The sequence below is a fragment of the Lissotriton helveticus genome, chromosome 6 (assembly GCF_964261635.1).
Source record: "Lissotriton helveticus chromosome 6, aLisHel1.1, whole genome shotgun sequence".
Lineage (NCBI taxonomy): Eukaryota > Metazoa > Chordata > Amphibia > Caudata > Salamandridae > Lissotriton > Lissotriton helveticus.
In genome coordinates, this window is record NC_136067.1 from 1,383,182,047 (window position 1) to 1,383,202,241 (window position 20,195).

General features: G+C 46.5%; 1 protein-coding gene across 3 annotated transcripts in view; it reads left to right on the top strand.

The window, feature by feature from the left end:
- Positions 1–20,195, top strand: part of CDK19 (cyclin dependent kinase 19) — a 1,513,666-nt gene that overhangs the window by 341,503 nt on the left and 1,151,968 nt on the right. For 2 of the 3 annotated variants that reach the window (XM_078649167.1, XM_078649165.1), the window contains exon 2: positions 17,842–17,917. In XM_078649167.1, the coding sequence (XP_078505293.1) occupies positions 17,842–17,917 (76 nt within the window). The remainder of the gene's footprint in view (positions 1–17,841; positions 17,918–20,195) is intronic. The other variant, XM_078649166.1, reaches the window with a different exon arrangement.

The window sequence follows — 20,195 nt, forward strand, 5'->3', positions numbered from 1 at the left end:
TCAGCGGGATCAGATTCATACTGAATCTCAATAGTATATTTCTATGCTGTGCTATGGTAGTGCGTGCCAGGTAAGAATACCCTCCCTCTATCCTAGGGGGGATCAGATGATATGAGTGGACAGCCTATTTGCTATAGTTCCTTTCAATATGATTATAGTGTGCCCTCAGCATAAAGGTATTAATCAGTTTATTTTTTGAAATGTTCATGCTCGCAGTTGGGTCCTTAAATAGTTCTACTAACACAATAGCAGTCAGCTCTGACTCCACGTAACTTAGCCAGGGAAAGCCTTACTAAGAGCAAGGGCAAACACTGAGCACACTTTCTGCACTGGAAGCGCGTAGGTAAGTAATCCAAAAGTAACGTGGGTTGACAATATACTTTATTCATATGTTACATCTTCCTTAAATCATTTAAAGGATAGTTGCATATTTCTACATATGATAGTGATTAATCCAGGCAAAATGTTTGGCGAAATTCTAATATTCCATAGCTTGAAAAGCGTTAAATAATCCCCTATGCATTTCGTGCAAACGCACTTCGTCAGGGGGAGTCTGTAAATAGAAATATAAAGAAGACATAGTGTGTCGCCGATAACAGGGGATCGGAAAACTATGTAAAAAAACTATGTAAAAAACGCGTAGAGAAAACTGAGTAGTGAAAAGCTGAGTGTGACAGAGACTAGGAGCATGCTGGGTGAGTAAATGCGTGATATGGGTAACTAAAAGGATAATTAAAAGAATAAGAGTGCCAGAAGCTGTATCAACGCGTGTCAAGAAAAGATGCAAAGATATTGGACCACCGCGAATCCGGTGATGAAAACAAACGTGAAAAAGCAAACCAAATTGCTTATAAGTGATTGGGAAAATGAAAGTTAAGACGAGTTGACTGAAAATATAACGTTTCGAAATGACCCGTTATAAGTGAACTAGCGATATGTGCCAAGCGGTTTCGGGTGCAAGTGAAATGATAATAAAGATCCAAACCAAGCTGCCGTAATTAAAAGTGTAAAAAAGATCTTACCCGTGAAAACAGTAATACTCGCTCTGGTAGTCAAAATGCTGTTAGTCCATTTGCGGACGAACCCGGAAGACGCGAAAGGTTTAGCACGTGCGTATAAGGTAAAGGTTTAAGTGAACAGTGAAAAAGCACCAGTGTCACCGAAGTATGTGGAGAGTAAACACAAAAATAGGACTGAGAGTGATTTACGTGAATCACAGAAACGTGTATGAAATGTATGTCAGCATCTTGATATAGTAGAAAAATGCATATAACCACTATAACATTTAAGGCGTTATCAGTACCGAATGGAAAAATCCAAGTCGGTGACAAAATTAATAAACACCGTCCTGCGGGACAATATGAAAAGAATCGGATTGAAAGTAGTGGTGAAAATGGTACAGTAAAAATAAAAAAGGTAGAACAGTAAAAAAAAAAGCTAAAAGACCGAAAAAAAGAAAGAAAAAGGAAAGATAGGAAAAAGAGAAAAAAAGAAAAAAAGGAAAAGGAAAAATGGACAAAGGAAGAAAAGGAGGAGGAAGAAAGCCAACAGATAGCTGACAGCTTTAAGAGAGATCATAATCATGAAGTGTTACAACATGGAACAAACATTACAGATAACAACTAAATTCCAGTCTTTCATTGAGTCCTTTGGGCTGTAGGGCATTCAAACGGTGTATCCAAAATAATTCCCTCTGGAGCAAGTACTTGTTGTTATCCCTATGTGGCAATTTTTCAATAGTTTCAAGAATCTGGTACCGAATTTGACTGGGATTGTGAGCATGTTGGATGTAATGTGCAGCTATACATGATTTAAAATTTCTTGTACGAATATTACTGCGATGTTCTGTTAGTCTTGTTTTGATTTTGCGTTCAGTTTTTCCCACATATGGGAGTCCACAAGGTTACTTGAGAAGATACACGACAAAACTGGTATCACATGTAGCATTCACTTGGAGATGTATGGGAGTACGTTGAGAGGGATGAAGTACAGTGTTTCCTTATATTATACTGTTGCAGTGACTGCAGTTGTGACATGGCAAAGTGCCCTTAAAATTGGTACTACTTGGCGTCGAAGGTTTTTTCAATAACGCTTGAATCTTTTTGGAACGCTGGTAAGCGAATATGGGAAAGTTGTCGAATATGTTCTTGAAATCTGTTTCAAGTTGCAAGAGGGGCCAGTGTTTGCGAATCGTCTCTTTGATTTTAGAGCTGTGCGTTGAATATATGGACACAAAAACTAGGCGTGAGTCCTGAAATGTGGGTTTTTCTTTGGGTTTTAGTAATTCTTTCCTATTTTTCTTGGCTACCCGGTTTTCTGCCATTTGAGTTATGTGTCTAGGGTAACTACGCTGATGAAATTTGTCAATAATTTTCACACTGTTTTCTTGGAAAAGTGCTTCCGTAGATGCAATCCTTTTTGCACGTAAAAGTTGTGAATATGGTAAGTGGCGTTTAAGACTGGGTTGGTGGAAACTGTTAAAGTGTAAATAGTTGTTGCGGTCAGTAGCCTTAGTGAAAATGGATGTGACCAAACGATTATTGATTAAGTTAATTTTGGCATCCAGAAAAGAAATTTCAGATTTACTGTAAGAATGGGTAAATTGAATGCGATCATTTACTTGGTTGAGCTTGTCAATTGCTGAAAGTAGTTGGATTTCACTACCTTTTCATAGTACAAAGATGTCATTGATGTAACGATAATATGCGCACAAAAATGGTTGCCAATTCTGATTATCCAAAATGTTTTGTTTCTCATAATAGTACATGAAAAGGTTAGCGTATGCCGGTGCGGCACAGTTTCCCATTGCCACACCGGACAATTGTCGGTAGTAGTTATTGTTGGGAGTTTTGAAGTAGCTATGGTGTAACTTAATTTGCATAAGTTCCATGGTGAAAATTTGTAAATCCAAAGGTTTATTGGAATGAACCAGAGCTGACTCCAAGGCATCAAGGCCCAAATTGTGAGGTATCGATGTATATAGCGAGTTCACGTCGATGGTGCACAGAATGATGGGTTGGTCTGAGGGAATTTCAATACGATTAAGTTTGGTAAGAAAATCCGTAGTGTCCTGTAAAAATGTACTCATCTCTTTCACGCTGGACTGCAAGTGTTTGTCTATGTATGGACCTGTAGGTTCATGGATAGAATTTTGGGTACTCACGATCGGGCGAAAAGGATGTTTGCTGCATGTTTGTGAATTTTTGGCACCAGATATATGTAGGGCACCTGCGGGTGTTCTTTTTTTTTTTTTTTTTTTTTAACTTTATTTGTCATTTTCAGAAGCATCATACACAAACCATTAGCAATGGAAACAATACACCCCATCTTGCAGTACAAAAACACCCTGAATGACAGCTTTCGGCGTAGGAACAAGTGCAAAGTCCAAAGGGATTGGGGATATCCACAACAGTTTATCACAGCCAGTAAATAGCCCCGGATGCAATAACAAGCCCAACCGGCCCCCACAGATAGTGTTCAGCAGCAGCGCATAAGTTGTACCAACAGCACAGGCTAACCCACTCCCTCCGGGTACAGTTGGTTGTCTAGCTGCGCCTGGTGGTCAGCTGCGAGTTTAGCAATGTATGCGCGGTACGGCCCCCATATGTCTAAGGGTCTAGACGATGTAGGGATGGTGGAGGAGTACTCTACGCAGTTGACATTGCAGGAGGCCAAGCTCTTCAACCAATATTTCACCGTCGGGCTTCTTGCGGAGCACCAAAGTAAGGCCACCTCGCGCTTAGCTAGCAAGAAGCCCAGCGTCGCAAGCCTGCGAACCGCTGGTGGGAAGTTCGTCACGAAGCCTAACAAAGCAATTTCAGGGGTCGGAGTTAGGGGGACGCCTAGTATTTTACCAAATGTGCTGTGTACCTGTAGCCAGTAGTCTTGCAGTCGGGGGCAGGTCCATGATAGGTGAGCAAAATCAGCCTCTGTAGTTTTACATTTCGGGCACATAGGGGATCGGGAGGGGTCTATTCTGTGGGCCAGAGCAGGGGTGTGGTACATACGCCTCAGGAATTTGAAATGAATGAGCTTGTGCCGGGTGTTCAACTATACTGTTTTTGTTACAGCACAGCACCGAGCCCATTCCTCATCCGTGATCTGTTTCCCCAAATCTCTTTCCCAAGCCAGGCGGACCTTCTCGTCTGCTGCAGGAGCAGCCGCTAAGCTAAGTCTGTATATCTTAGTAACCATGTGTGTCCCCGATGGATGTTGAATAACTGCGGTCAGGGGTTGCGCCTCCTCTGGAGCCAGTGGGAAGGTGGGAAATGTGGCTCGCAGTAAGGAACGCAGTCGGGACAGTACAAAGGAGTCCATAAAAGTACGGTCCTGGAACCGGGGGTCCTCCGTCAAACTAAAGGCATGTCCGTCTGGGAATAGGTCCCCCACCGTGTGTAGGCCGAACTTAGAGAGTGTAGTACGCACCACCGCCTCACCAGTGATCGGAAGCCAGTGTGCATTAGGGAGGGGGAGGAGTGGGGAGTATAGTATATCAAGTTTAAGTAACCTCCGGATTTTCTCCCAGGCCCAGCATGTGGACGATACCGTTTGGATATCCTGGGGGTCGCGGGGGAACCCTCTCGGGAGCAGTGTAGCCAAGGAGTGAGGCAACACCAGGTCTGTTTCCGGCTTCAAGAACAGTATGCGCGCATCTGGGTGGAACCAAGGGTATGCGAAGGAACCCTGTGCTGCCAAAAAATATCGATAAAAATCAGGCACTCCCAGGCCACCTCTTTCGTAGGGCAGGGTCAAAACGTGCCACGCAACTCGAGGGGTTTTGTTGCCCCATATCAACCGCAGCAGCAATGTTCGCAGCTGCGTGAAAAAAATTTTTGTCAGAGGTATTGGGATATTATTAAATAAGTACAAAAACCGAGGTAGCACCACCATTTTCACTATGGCAATGTGTCCCACCATTGAGAGCGGCAGCCTGAGCCACTTGGTAATGTTGTCCTCCAAAAAATCCAGCGCTCTGCCATAGTTGAGCCGGATAATGTCCACCGTGTTAAGATGGACGTGTATACCCAAGTATTTCACCGATTCGTCGCACCACTCCAAGGGGTACTCGCATTCCCAGGGCGTAGTGGCGGCGGTCAGTGGAAAAATGAGGGATTTGCGCCAATTCATGCGCAGGCCAGAGTATGTGCCAAACCGCGTGATTTCCGCTAATAATGGTGCCAAGTTTTCGGCCGGAGCCCGGACATAGAGTATTAGATCGTCCGCATACAATGAGGCGAGCAGAGGACCAGTGCGAAACTGTAGGCCCCGGAAGCTGTGGTTGTCCTGGAATTGACGGACCAAGGGGTCCATCGCTAAAATGAACAACAAGGGGGACAGGGGGCACCCTTGCCTCGTGCCTCTGGACAGGGAGAACGCCTCTGTAAGGGTGCCATTTAGGCGTATACGAGCCGTTGGCTTAGTATACAGCAACGCTACTGTGGAGACAAATACCTCCGGCATGCCCATCCGTCTCATAATGGAGAGGAAAAAGGGCCACTCCAGGGAGTCAAACGCCTTCTCAGCGTCTAAAAGCACTGCGGCTGCCGGAGTGTCGGGGTCTACCCGGTGAAGCACTGCGAATAAGGTGCGCAGATTCAGCGAGGTGGATCGATGCGGCACGAACCCCGATTGAGCTGGGGATATGATGAATTCCATTAAAAGGTCCAGCCGCGTGGCCACTACTTTCGCCAAGATTTTATAGTCAGTATTCAATAGCGAAAGGGGCCTATAGGAGCCACAGAGGGCAGGGTCCTTTCCGGGTTTCGGGAGCAAGATGATAACCGCCTCCCTAAACGTGGGGGGCAAGACACCCGTCTCCAGAGCCTCAGCATAGACCTCTAATAACTCCGGCACCAGTTCCTCCTTGTAGGCCTTGTAAAAATCTGCCGAGAAGCCATCGAGACCTGGAGCCGCCAAGCCTCGTAAAGCGTCTATGGCTTCCACTACCGAGTCGGATGTTATCGGGTGTGCAAGGAACTCTTGCATGTGTCTTTCCAGAAAGACCAATGCAATTTCGTCAAGGTAGGAGCCTTGAGAGCGCAGGTCGTTGGCAATGGATGAGGAGTAGAGGGTAGTGTAGTAGGAGAAGAAGGTGTGGGATATTTCGGGGGTGGTATGCCGCCGCGTACCATCCGGGGCCGTTATTTCCGTGATGTATTGCGCCTGTCGTGGCGGGCGTAGTAGGTGTGCTAGCAGCCTCCCGGGTCTGTCTCCCTCCCCATACTGCCGTGCCGAGTGCTGCGTGGTCAGAAAATGTAGCTCTCTATCGGCCGTTTCCCGAAACTCCAGCAGCAGGGAAAGGCGGCGCGTTTCAAGTGTCTCAGAAGGGGCTCGGAGCTGGTCCTCCTCCACTTGTCTGATGTCTTTCTCCAGGCGTGTAAGCGTGGTTCTAATAGAGCGCAGAACTCCCACATGAGTGGCAATGCATACCCCCTTATAGTGGCCTTAAACCCCTCCCACAAGGTAGCGTGTGTGTCCACTGACCCCGTGTTCAGCTCAAAATAGTCCATGATAGCAGTTCGGAGTGTTTCGGTGAACACCGTGTCAGCAAGGGCCTTACCAGGGAACCGCCAGTGCCGTTCAAAGCCGCCAGGTCGTGGTATATCTAGCTGTAACGCCACTGGGGAGTGGTCCGAAAGTGTACGCGGCAGTGTGGTGTATGATGTCACCCATTCAGCCACCCCGGGGGAGAGCAGCCAGTAATCTAGTCTAGTCCAAGTGTTATGGAAGCTGGAATGGTGTGTATACTCCGTGGAATTCCCGTGTAGTCTAGCTTCGATGTCTACGAGGGAGTAGTCCTCACATATTTCAACCATGACCGGTCTGGAGTGTTTCTTAGTGTCTGCAGCGGTGGAAGTCCCGTCCCGTGTGGGGTTAAGGAGTAAATTAAAGCCCCCCCCCGACAAGTAAGTGGCCAGTGGCTGTCGTGGTCAGTTTCGTCTGTAAGTTGTGAAAGAAGGCAGGGGTGTCAACATTGGGGCCATACACGTTTACCAGGGTAACCGTCTGATGAAACAGTGAGCCTGTCACCAACAAGTATCTGCCCTCCGGGTCTTCCACCGTGGAGTGTAGCATGAAGGGTATTCGCTTATGCACCAAGATGGCCACCCCCCTGGAGTATCTGCTAAAGTCAGAGAAAAAGCGGTGTGATCCCCAGCTCCTCGCCAGCAGCCGGGACCCCGTAGGACTCAGGTGCGTCTCCTGAAGAAACGCAATATCGATTGTATGTCTGCCGAGGTAGTTGAAGACCTGCCTGCACTTCCTTGTGTCGTTTAGGCCCCTGACATTCCAGGACATCAGGGTAATCCGGGATAAGTCATCCCGCCTAGGCTGTCTGGTCATAAGAGATCGTGTATATATGTGCAATCCAGGGTGAGCCAGGGGCTACTGAGACGTGCGATGGAATGTGGTGTGTGTCTGCCATCTGTGCGCAGAATGCTTTCAAACTAACTAACAAACTTACCCTACCCCCTCCCCCCACCCAGCCTCCAAACAACCCAGGGAGGCATATCCCTATGAACCAAGCAGCGAGCCAAACAAAACACAGGGTTGCAAAATACAATGAAAGAGTATAGCTCAGCTGCATTAAGAAAAAGAGTAGTGAGACAACAGTGGCATCCGCCATGGAGAGTGGCAACGCCACGCCGGTCGGGGAGTAAACGATATCGGATGATCTGCGCACGAGCGACCAAACCAGTTCGTGCGCCAGGTAACAAGAGCAAAAAATAAATTTTCAGCCCAAAATGTCTAGATAAAATGTTTCAGAAAAGGGGGTGGTGATTAACAGAGTGTCTGAATTAAGCAGACCACTCTTACCCAGTCCAAAGATCAGGGCTTGATCCATCACCATTATTTAGCTCACTGCCCCATCCCAGCTCAGAACCTGGCTATATGCAAATTATTCTGTCCCTGGCCCAGTGCATCATGGGAACAGGGCAGACCAAACTACCAAGCCAATTCTTCACCAGAAAGGATACAAGCTACAGGGGACCGGTTTGTTTCCTTCCCAGTACAAGAATTGGCTTGGTAGTTTGGTTTGCCCTGTTCCCATCATGCACTGGGACAGGAACAGACTAATTTGCATATAGCCAAGTTCTGAGCTGGGATGGTGCAGTGAGCTAAAAAACGGTGATGGATCAAGCCCTGATCTTTGGACTGGGTAAGAGTGGTCTGCTTAATTCAGGCACTCTGTTCATCACCACCCCCTTTTCTGAATCATTTTGTCCACCATAAGCGTGGAAGGGTATACTCAGATGTGAGTCCCTTGCTCATTGCACCATCAGGATTCAAGCAAGCCGGGCCGACGACGCCTGAAATGGCAGAAACCGGTCCCCGGAAGCTTGTTTCCTTCCCAGTACAAGAATTGGCTTGGTAGTTTGGTTTGCCCTGTTCCCATCATGCACTGGGACAGGAACAGACTAATTTGCATATAGCCAAGTTCTGAGCTGGGATGGTGCAGTGAGCTAAAAAACGGTGATGGATCAAGCCCTGATCTTTGGACTGGGTAAGAGTGGTCTGCTTAATTCAGGCACTCTGTTCATCACCACCCCCTTTTCTGAATCATTTTGTCCACCATAAGCGTGGAAGGGTATACTCAGATGTGAGTCCCTTGCTCATTGCACCATCAGGATTCAAGCAAGCCGGGCCGACGACGCCTGAAATGGCAGAAACCGGTCCCCGGAAGCTTGTTTCCTTCCCAGTACAAGAATTGGCTTGGTAGTTTGGTTTGCCCTGTTCCCATCATGCACTGGGACAGGAACAGACTAATTTGCATATAGCCAAGTTCTGAGCTGGGATGGTGCAGTGAGCTAAAAAACGGTGATGGATCAAGCCCTGATCTTTGGACTGGGTAAGAGTGGTCTGCTTAATTCAGGCACTCTGTTCATCACCACCCCCTTCTCTGAATCATTTTGTCCACCATAAGCGTGGAAGGGTATACTCAGATGTGAGTCCCTTGCTCATTGCACCATCAGGATTCAAGCAAGCCAGGCCGACGACGCCTGAAATGGCAGAAACCGGTCCCCGGAAGCTTGTTTCCTTCCCAGTACAAGAATTGGCTTGGTAGTTTGGTTTGCCCTGTTCCCATCATGCACTGGGACAGGAACAGACTAATTTGCATATAGCCAAGTTCTGAGCTGGGATGGTGCAGTGAGCTAAAAAACGGTGATGGATCAAGCCCTGATCTTTGGACTGGGTAAGAGTGGTCTGCTTAATTCAGGCACTCTGTTCATCACCACCCCCTTTTCTGAATCATTTTGTCCACCATAAGCGTGGAAGGGTATACTCAGATGTGAGTCCCTTGTTCATTGCACCATCAGGATTCAAGCAAGCCGGGCCGACGACGCCTGAAATGGCAGAAACCGGTCCCCGGAAGCTTGTTTCCTTCCCAGTACAAGAATTGGCTTGGTAGTTTGGTTTGCCCTGTTCCCATCATGCACTGGGACAGGAACAGACTAATTTGCATATAGCCAAGTTCTGAGCTGGGATGGTGCAGTGAGCTAAAAAACGGTGATGGATCAAGCCCTGATCTTTGGACTGGGTAAGAGTGGTCTGCTTAATTCAGGCACTCTGTTCATCACCACCCCCTTTTCTGAATCATTTTGTCCACCATAAGCGTGGAAGGGTATACTCAGATGTGAGTCCCTTGCTCATTGCACCATCAGGATTCAAGCAAGCCGGGCCGACGACGCCTGAAATGGCAGAAACCGGTCCCCGGAAGCTTGTTTCCTTCCCAGTACAAGAATTGGCTTGGTAGTTTGGTTTGCCCTGTTCCCATCATGCACTGGGACAGGAACAGACTAATTTGCATATAGCCAAGTTCTGAGCTGGGATGGTGCAGTGAGCTAAAAAACGGTGATGGATCAAGCCCTGATTTTTGGACTGGGTAAGAGTGGTCTGCTTAATTCAGGCACTCTGTTCATCACCACCCCCTTTTCTTAGATAAAATGTTCAGCCATTGCCCGTCTCGGCAAATAAATCAACGCTGGTTTGGGAGGCATGTCCGAGCGGGGAAGCAGGCGGGTGGGACCCAGACCGAGAGGGGCCCTCGTCACGTCGCTTGTAATGGTGGCAAAATTCCTGGGCCTCCGTGGGTGTTTCAAAGATGCGGGGCCTGCCATCAATGTCCACTTTGAGTCTAGCTGGGTAGAGCATTCCGTAGCGCAGACCAAGATTCCGAAGTGTGGCCTTAACCCCGTTTAACTTTTTTCGCGCTTCCTGGACTGTGAAGGTGAAATCAGGAAAGAAGGAAAGCGTGTTGCCCTGCCAAGTCACCTCACCACGGTCCCTTGCCGCCCGGAGGACTGTGTCGCGGTCTCTGAAGTTCATGAGGCGGGCTACGATGGGGCGTGGTGGGAGACCTGTTTTGGGCCGGGGCCCCAGCGATCTGTGGGCACGTTCCACCACAAAGCCCTGAGTGAAGGATTCTCGGCCAAAGAGATCAATGAGCAACTGTTCAACAAACGTGTCCATCCGGCCAGTTTGCGTCGTCTCCGCCAGGCCAGTAATGCGCACGTTGTTTCTTCGTCCCCGGGCTTCAAGATCCTCATTTTTGATGGCCACCTCCTTGAGGATCCTCTCCACTCTCTCCAGCCTCTTCAGGGATTTCGCTGCGCCATCTTCTACATCGGAAATCCTGGATTCTGCTAGGTCCAGCCGTCGGTCGTGTGCCTGGAGTTTGGAGCCCATGTCGTCCATGCGGCGCTCCAGACTGTCAAAGCGCCCGTCCAGCGCCTTGAAACCTGCCCTCAACTCTGTCATCATGGCTGTCATGAGGGAGGTGGTATCTTCCCGGTCCTCACCCCCAGTCGCCTCCATTCGGGCCTCCAGTGGGGGGTCGGTGACGGGTAGGGAGGCCCCAGCAAAGTTCAGTTTGCACTGATTGAGGTCGCGCTTTCCCATTGTGGTCGCGCTGCAGGGCCACCCGGCCCAGGTCTTCGTGTGTCTTCTCGTCCCCTCGCACCGGCGCTGTCAGAAATGGCTATGTGGCCGTGCCGGGCAATGGGTCTTGTACCCTCTGTAGTGGCTGAGTAGGGCTCTGTCTGGTTCGGGTCACCCGCAGCAGTGGATGGCGTCCTGTGAGGTGTGGGTCAGGCGACCACGGAACAATTCCTCCAGGCGCCCTCGTGGTCCGGTAGGACAGGCTGTGAGTCCTTGTAGTCCCCTCCCTAACGTACCAGGGGGGGGTAGAGGGGGCAGGCCGCGCCGCAGACGCGAGGACGGGCAATGCTGGCACCAGCGGCACCCAGAGCGGCCCCACAGGCCAACCGCCAAGCAATCCGCCCCCCGCGCCGGGCCTACGTCTCCGCCACAGGCCCAATGGAGCACCCGGCTTTAGCCCGCCCCCAAGGCCGCAAAGGCCCGAGAGCGGATCCGGCGCGCAGCGCCGCCCTACGGTAGCCGGGCAGCAGCGGGCCCGCCGCGGAGCCGAGCCCCCAGCCCTCGGAGCACAGAAATCGCAGCGGCCGGTCCCTGCAGGCCACCCAGGCGCCCCCCGCGCTGCTCGCCCTACCTCCGCACTGAGCCGCCGCCTCTCCTCGCGCTCCGCCCGGCCGCAGGTCGGGTCACCGTATCTCCGGATCCGCTGCCGCCACCGATCTGGAAGTTGCACCCGTCGTGCTGTAGAGGATGTAGCGCAGGATCGAGGGTGTGAGTGCACTGTAGGATCTGGGGTTACCGCATATTGCGAGCGCTAACTCCCCGGACCGGCGGAGCTTCAACAAGAGGCGGCCATCTTGGTCTCCTCCTTGGCCACGCCCCCCACCTGTGGGTGTTCTTTAATTAAGAATCTTCTGTCTTTTTCAGTCATGGTGTTAGAAGCAACAGGTTTGTTGACAAGGGTAGTTAGCGTAGACTTAAATGTGATAGTGGGGTCAGTGTCCATTATCATGTATAGGTCTAGATTGTTTAAATGGGCTGTTAGGTTGTCCAAATAGTATGTGCTATCCAAAATTACTAAGGCACCGCCCTTGTCTGCTTTACAGATGGTTATGTCCTCTTTATTAGCCAGTTGACGCAGGGCTTGTAGTTCGTTTATTGTCAAATTATGTTTAGGATTTCTTCTAGTCTGAAAGATCATATGCAAATCCTTTTGAACTAAAGTTTCAAACATATCCAGCACTTTATGGCTGGCTGGTGGTACAAAAGAGCTTTTAGGCCGTAAACCCATTAGAGTGCTTTCATCTGGCTTTGTCTGAGGTTCACAAATGTTATTGAAAAAATGTCTCAATCTGAGAGTTCTCATAAATTTGTAAAAGGATACTACTGTATCTAATTCGTTGGTATGATAGATAGGCACAAAATTCATCCCCTTTTGAAGAACTTTTTCTTTTGCGGCGGTGAGAGGCGTTTTGGATATGTTAATGACTAAACTCTGTGGCTTCTGGTCGATTTGGCCGGTGGTAATAACGTAGTTTTTTCGGAGGGACCTCCTGGTTCTACGACTGGTGTAGGGCCTGCCTCTAAAAAAGGCTCTGGAATCACAGTAATTTCTGGTGAAGATCTTGAGTCACTAGGGGGTTGTCTGAGTGGTTGTTGATCAGTCGCCTTGGTACCAGATGTTGTAGGTTGTTGTCGAGGTCTACCCCTAGGAAGATCTTTACAAGTTGAGTCATCCGAGGATGAAGTGTCACCTTCCGTTGATCGATTGTTGTATGGGCGATTTTGTCCTCTTGCTGCGTATATTTCTGCCCAATTATACACCTCTCCAAGTTTGTAATCGACCGTGTCGCATTTGAATATTCTGAGTTTTCTTTCGTTTATCTCTTTGACGTATTTGTCTAATTGATTGTTAATATCTTCTAGAGCTGTTTGTAGTTCCTCAGGGGTGAGCTTGCTGCTCAGTTCATGTTTAAGTTGTTTAACTTCACTTTCCAATTCTTCAAGAAGTTTTGATAATTCTTCCACAATTAATAAAATCAGGTCCAGAGAACACTTATTTAGTATTCCAAACCATTTCTCAGTGAATCGAGGATTGTTTTTGCATAAAGTGGATTTGAGGGGAATTCGCAAACCTACGTAACTTAGCCATCTACTCTTCTTATAATGTTCCAATTTTATTATGTTTTGTGTAATATTTACCGTACCCCTACGCCAAATGGAAAACCACAATAAGATCGGAGCTAATCTGATCGTGTCTGAGATATAGGCCAAGCCCAGTTTTGTATGTAGGATATATTTGGAATATGAAGGCGGAAGGGACACTAGGGACTTAAAAAAATCTATCCTCGAGTTCTTGGAGAGTGTCACTGGATGCCATACCCCAGACTCCTGCCTCATACGTAGCTGCTGACTTCATCTTAGTCTCGTAGATGTTTTTTATTGGGTCATGGGGACTAGCGCCTACATTTTTGGAAAAGGACTGAATAGCTGTCAAACTCCTCTCCATTCCTAGAACCCTACCCGCCACCAGGTTTGACCAAGTTTGTTTTTTGTCAAACAGAACCCCCAAGTAAGGGAAGGTATCTACCACATCTATTTTACGGGATCCCATATGGAAGGGGTCGGCTTTATCACGTTTACCAGCCCCTGCTATGATGACAAAAGATTTCATTTCATTAACTTTCAAATCCAATGAAGCCATGAAGGATGCATATAATGTTATGAGTCGCTGGAGGGCTAGCCCCATTCTAGTGATCAGTACCGCGTCATCGGCGTAAGCCAATATAGGCAGAGAGTGAGCGTCAAACGTGGGGACATCCAGAGATGAACCCAAAAGGGCTGCCTCAACCCTGTTAGTATAGATAGAGAAAAGAAACTGGGCAAGGACACAACCTTGCCTAACTCCTCTGGCGATCTTAAAGGGGCAGGTGCATTCCCCATTTTTGTCATATGGAACACATGCAGTAGCATTTGAATATAATTGGCGGACGTAGTTAAATATGGGTGGCTCAATCCCCATCACCTCCATTATATGCCAATGCTTGAGGTGGCTCACACAATTGAATACTGCTGACAGGTCCATAAAGGCCATATACATTTTTCCATCCTTTGCTCTGGTGTATTTATCTTTGGTTAATGATAGTTTCAAGTACTGATCTATAGTGCCCTTTCCCTGCTGGAACTCATCTTGTGCCTGCATTTAAATATTCTTCTCTTGGACCCATCACTCCAGCCTAAATAGAAAAAGTCAGCCCTTGAGTTTAGCAGTTGGGTCCAGCAAGGAGATTGGCCTGTAGTTCTGGAGGCTTTCTCTGTCTCCTTTTTTATATATCGGGACAATTACACTAGACTTGCATTAAAGCGGAGGACCAACTATAGCTATACTGTTAAAAAACATTGGTTTGCAATGGGGCCCACAGATCTTGATTTTCCTGGCAAAAATCAATCAGTACCCCATCAGCACCCGGAGCCTTCACAGCACTACAGGCCACCAGCCCTCTTCTTTCTTCTGTAAGTGTGAAAGACACATTCCCCTGCATTTCTAGATCTATATTAGTAGGGAGTGACACCGGGGAGATACTGGCGGCAAAGATACGTTCAAAATGTGCCACCCATGCTTCTTCGCCTACATGTATATCCAATGTCAGGTCCTTTGGGTTTTTGAAGCAGGGGGCATTGATTACCTTCAAGAAATCTCTGCTATTGCCCGTCCTAGCTGCATGATCAAGTTCATCCCGGGCCTCCTCCCTCATGTCCCTTTCTCTTTTCCTTCTTGCTGACTTATAATCACAATGTAGTGATCCTATTTGCTCTGCATTTCTGGGTCGAGTTTTAAGGGCTTTGGTAAGTGATTTTCTGGTTTTTGTGCAGGGGGAATCATACCAGCGCTTAGATGCTTTCCCTAGTAGGTCTGTGAAATGTAATATTAGTAATGCTAGGCTAGTCTCTAATTCTAGGCAGTGGTAGATGTTATCCAATATATTTGTAATAATCCCATGAACCAGTTTCAACTTGTCAATTTGTGCCCATTTTAGTTGAAAACTATTTTTTCTTGACAAAGTTGGATTTTGTATTAGCGGGTACTGCGTCGCTTCCTTAATGACCAGACTTAGCTGTATAATTAAAATGGCGTGGTCACTAAAACTTGTGAATAGGTTATCTACGTGGGTAACCTTATAGCTAAAAGGAATTGTGACTAAAATAAAGTCGATAGTACATTCATAATCATTTAGTCTAAAAGTTTTCCCTGCCTGGTCTGATAGTGAGTTCGGGTTATTGGCTATTGCTATGTTTCTAATGAACAGCATTCGATTTACGCTGTTTCCATATTTATTGTGTGCATTGGATTTTCCAACGGGTCTTCTAGACCACAAATATGATCTTCATTGTGCTTACAAAGATGTATGTTAAAATCACCCACCCAGATAATATTGAGTGCTCCTCTATTAACAATCTTGGTAAATGTATATGTCACCATGTTCAGCTCATCAACCACTAAGTCCATAGTTCCTCCAACTTCATTATTAAGTAGTTAATTAAGAGCCAGACACTTTCACTAGCAGACTTTAATAAGACAGGTGAAAATGGGTATTCGGACGTTCAACCTTCTTTACTGTTAACGGTACTGTGTTAGGGATTAGGGTTAAAAGACCCCCCTTTGCTCTCCCTGACACTGATAGTGTTGCCTCTGTTGTCAATGAACGGTAACCATTTACAAAAATAGGTTCTGTAGCCCATGTTTCCTGAAGGCATGTGATATCCTGATATTGCCAGAGTTTATGCCAGTGTTCATTGCCTAATTTATGGGCAATATCAGCCACATTCCAAGATGTTAAGCTGATTGGGTGTTTATGAGCCACTTTCTGGGTGTCAGTAATTTTAGGGCTCCCTTGACTGTCAAGAGCTGGTCTAACCAAACTATCTAATCACTCTTCAAGGTTAGTACCGCCTTGGCGCAGTCAATCACAAGCTTCCAGGTCTGTCAGGGTGGCATATCTATTTTCCAAGCTCAGCCCTGGACCACTGATAGTTCCATCTGTTTGGTTCCTTATTGGCCTTCCCCTCACTTGACCTGTGTGTTCATTTCCCAAGAGTGAGGAGTGACTATAAAAATACTCCAGCGGGAGGGCAGTAATCTGAGTGCCCTTTGGGGGGGATTTTATATAGCTGGCCTAAAAGAGATCTAACTACATATTTGTTATTACAATGTATGACCACACAGTGACCCGGAATTGCTTTGCTAGAAGTACCCAACCACCCCACCCTAATAATTTGATTATGGTGAGGATTCCCCCCCCCCACCACCCGCCCAGATAGGTTAGATGTCGCAACAGCCAGTGCAGGAATTTGTCCATTATTGGATAGTTGTTTCATGCTGGTCCTCCCGAAGGATTGGTACATTAACCAAACCCAGTACAAGTTGGGAAGCTGCTAGTGGTAGATGCAGGGACTGGTCCGACAGAAGGTTCTTCCCCACCTTAAGTTTTTCTGGTCTCCGAGGATCGTCTCTCCCATTATTCCCCCTCAACGAGACCACCGGACACTTTAAAGTACTTCTAATGGGTAGGGGTGGCATTATGTCTTCCGTTGGCTTCTGATGGTGTACATTAACTTGTGGAGGGGACATATGGGGCTGAAAAAGAGGTCCAGTTTCAGTACGGGCATTTGGGTGTGATACCAGTCCCGGACTATTATATGGAAGGTGTCAATTAGTTTCCAGTAATTGACTCCTCGTCTGTAATTGTTGGGCGGTACTGGGGGACGAGAGCTCTAGAGGACATCAATTACCCGTGCCCTGGACCTCAATGCAACATAATCTCTCTTCAATCTGTGTTAATTTTAGTAATAGCGGGTACAATAAAAAGGTTACCATGTTTTCTAGTTTTTTCCACATATCATCGGACAATTGCGGCAGCGGAATTGGGGACTGAGGAGTGCTTGGGCCAGTTTCCGTAGTTGTGATCTCCCTTGGTTTTGTTACTCGAGGGACTTGTACCGGGTTTTGTGTCTGTGGCCCACCACCCCTTTGTCTCTTAACTGGTAGTTCGCTGTTGTGATCGGAGTGGGAATGGGGGACAGGACCCCATGTAAATATTGGAGGGGTAGCAGGTGTCACAGTAGACGATTCTGGAGGACTATTTGCCGGGTGGACTAATGGAACTCTAAGACGGGAGGGGACATTTTTTGTGCTTTTACGCCCTAAAGAAGAGCGCTTCTGAGAGATCAGAGGCTCCAATGGTAGGCGCCTCTCTGTTATTTCAATCTTGTGAGTGAGAACGCTTGCTGCCCTTGTTAGAAGGGTGCTTACCGTCCCTCCACCCAGTTGCTAATTGACACATTACCTTGTGAAGATCCTAGTTGTTAGAGGGGTGCTTGAGCGTTGGCGGCTACAGTCAAATTAGTTTGGATCTTAAAAGTACTTACTTAAAGTACACAGTTAATTGTATTATGTTTGCTTGAAAGTGAGAAGTGACAGATTATTCTCTCGCGTTCATCTTTTGAAATTTAAAAATAGGTTTCATTGACTAGATGTTGTTGTATAATAATACATTTTCTTTCCCAAATTCCAATCAATTGGCCCTATTGACATCTAAATATAATATAATGTCATATATAATATTATAATGAATTATCAATGATATGCAGAAGATAACTTTAGAAATGATATTTTTAAAGAATATTGCTAATTTTAAAATACTTATAGCTCAATGAGTAATTTCATGTACCTATTTTCTACGTGAACTGTAGTTTTCTGGACCTCTTTCATGCTATTTTCATGTTTTCACAGAATGATACCAAAGATGACTGAAGTATGTTTGCTCTGTGATCTGTCCATTATTGTAAAGGCAGTAGAATACCCCAGGGAATGCGAGTAATGTAGTTTAGATAGCGATGTAGGCTATTCATGAGCTACTGTTGATTTGTATTTATATTGCCTGAAATAGCTTTTATCGTTTTACTCAGAAAAGATGAAAAGGACTATGCATTGAAGCAAATAGAAGGTACTGGAATATCCATGTCAGCCTGCAGAGAAATCGCTGTAAGTTTGTTTTTTGATTATTTTACTAAAATGTGCAGTTTGTGGCAATGACAGTAATGAATCTACATGTTACTGTCATCATTACCTAATTAAATTCCTTTATGTTAATCACAAAAAGGACGATTATGTGTATCTTGAAATTAACAAAAGCATGAACTGTAAAATAGTCCTGGGACATTTCCATGGTCCATGCTGTATTGTGCCGCACTATTTGTACACAGTGTGAGTGGGTGGCCATCCAGTAATGGTCCCCTGGAGCTGAATGGTTATGAAACCCAAGATCTTGCAACTTTTTGCATTCCTTGTTTTCATTCCTTATACCGCCAGTGGCTCCTTAGGGTGTGGATACCCAACAAAGCGCGGGATATGTTGATTTATAGTAAATAAAGGCATGCTTCACATTTTCTGCCACACACATCACAGTCCTTCTCTCTTTCACGGTGGCTTTCTATCCAAATCTCTTCAATTCCAAGTAGCTAGAAGGGGACGTTTATTTCCCCAGTGCTCTTCATTGTGCAACGCGCCCACTTCCAGCCTTTGTGGCTCTGCTTGTCAGCATAAAATGGTCCTCCAGAAACATGCTGGCTCCCTCTCTCCAGCAGAAGTATAAACTCAGGAATGCCTAGGTCTCTTGTTTCCACAGATATGCATCATCTTAAGTGCTCAGTGTACAAAAGTCGTGCCATGTAGTTCTGGGTTAAGGAAACTAATATATTTTGTATCAAACACAGTGTCAAGCACCCACTATTACATTCATTATTCCAACTCCCTTTTGTCAACTGGAGCAGACATGCCAAGGTTTTAATCATGTAGAAGCAACTCCCAGAGGAACATGTTTTCTCTTATCCCTTAACGCATAACTACTAGACGTACAAGCTGCTCATGCTTCACTAACCCGTCTAGTCTTTTCTCCTCCCACGTTTTTCGCATCTGCAGAATTTCCACAAATCTCTAACAGCACCAAAATTAAGTCTGCAATCCTTAACCAATCCACCATCACTCTCTGACTTATTCCAGCAACTACTTGTTTTCATTTTTTTTAAACGTGTCCTTATTAATGACATTGCATTGTTTCACATTCCAAATCCGTCATATACATGTTACAGCAAGTCAGCGATATACCATTAGGGACCAGTTATTACTTTCCACATCCCAGGACCCAATGGTTGTGATTGCCGGAGATTTCAACACAATCTTCGAACCATTGGGCCCCGGTGAAATTGACCTTGCAGGCGATGAGGATGAAAGGTGGGGTATCCCTAGGCTGAACTTACCTCCGGTGAACAGATGGACGGATGCAGCCATACAATTAAAGGGGTTCTGCTTAGAGAAAGGGCTAAGGGCAGCAAATGGGCGTACACCCTCGGACCTTCATGGAGCCCATACCTGCTTAAACAATGGCCGATCTAGTAGCAGAATAGACTATCTGTTTGTTAATCTCAAATTTTGGCAGCTCCTAAAGGATATGTCCATAGAGGAGCATATGGAAAGCGACCACCACCCTCTATGCTCTACTTTTGAACTCCGGGGTCAGCTCAATGCGAGCTACCACAGAGAAAGACTAACTACTCTGGACTTGATTTGCTCAAATGACACACAGCATTTGTAATGGGCAAAACTTGTCAAGAGTCCTGAAACGTTAACTGCCATTAATAAGGATATGATTGACACCCAAGCCAGTCTTGAGGCTGGCTTGCAAAATAATCCCGATTTCCGAAAGGAAATTACTGGCATCCATAACTCTTTTTTCCTAATGTTACGCACCCACTTTGCAAGGCGAATGCCTAGACCAATAATGACCCAGATGCAGAACTCATGGTTTAATGAGGCTTGTAGAGCGGCACGAACTAGATTAGGGATGGAGCTTAAATCAAGGAATCCTGTGAGAGTCTGCGAGGCACAAAATAACTATAGGACGACTCAGGTTTTGGCTAAAAAAGAGTATGATGAGAATAGGTGGCAGGACTTAGAAGTAGCATGTACAAATAGAGACTCTAAATTGTTCTGGAATCTCGCCAAATGGGGGCCAACCGGAATGCCCGCAGAATCATGTCGATAAACACTAGTGGGTGGATTTCTTCAAACCTCAGTATGCCTGTAAGGACGATAATGTGAGGGCACTGGAGGATTGTGTGTATACTCTTTTTAGAGATGCACCCTTTGTACCGGCCGATACAGAGAGAGCGTTGGGAGCTGTAACAGAGGATAGAGCTCCAGGCATTAACGGAATCCCCGCTGACCTTTTCTTAACCGATAAATCTAACTGGGTTCAGTACAT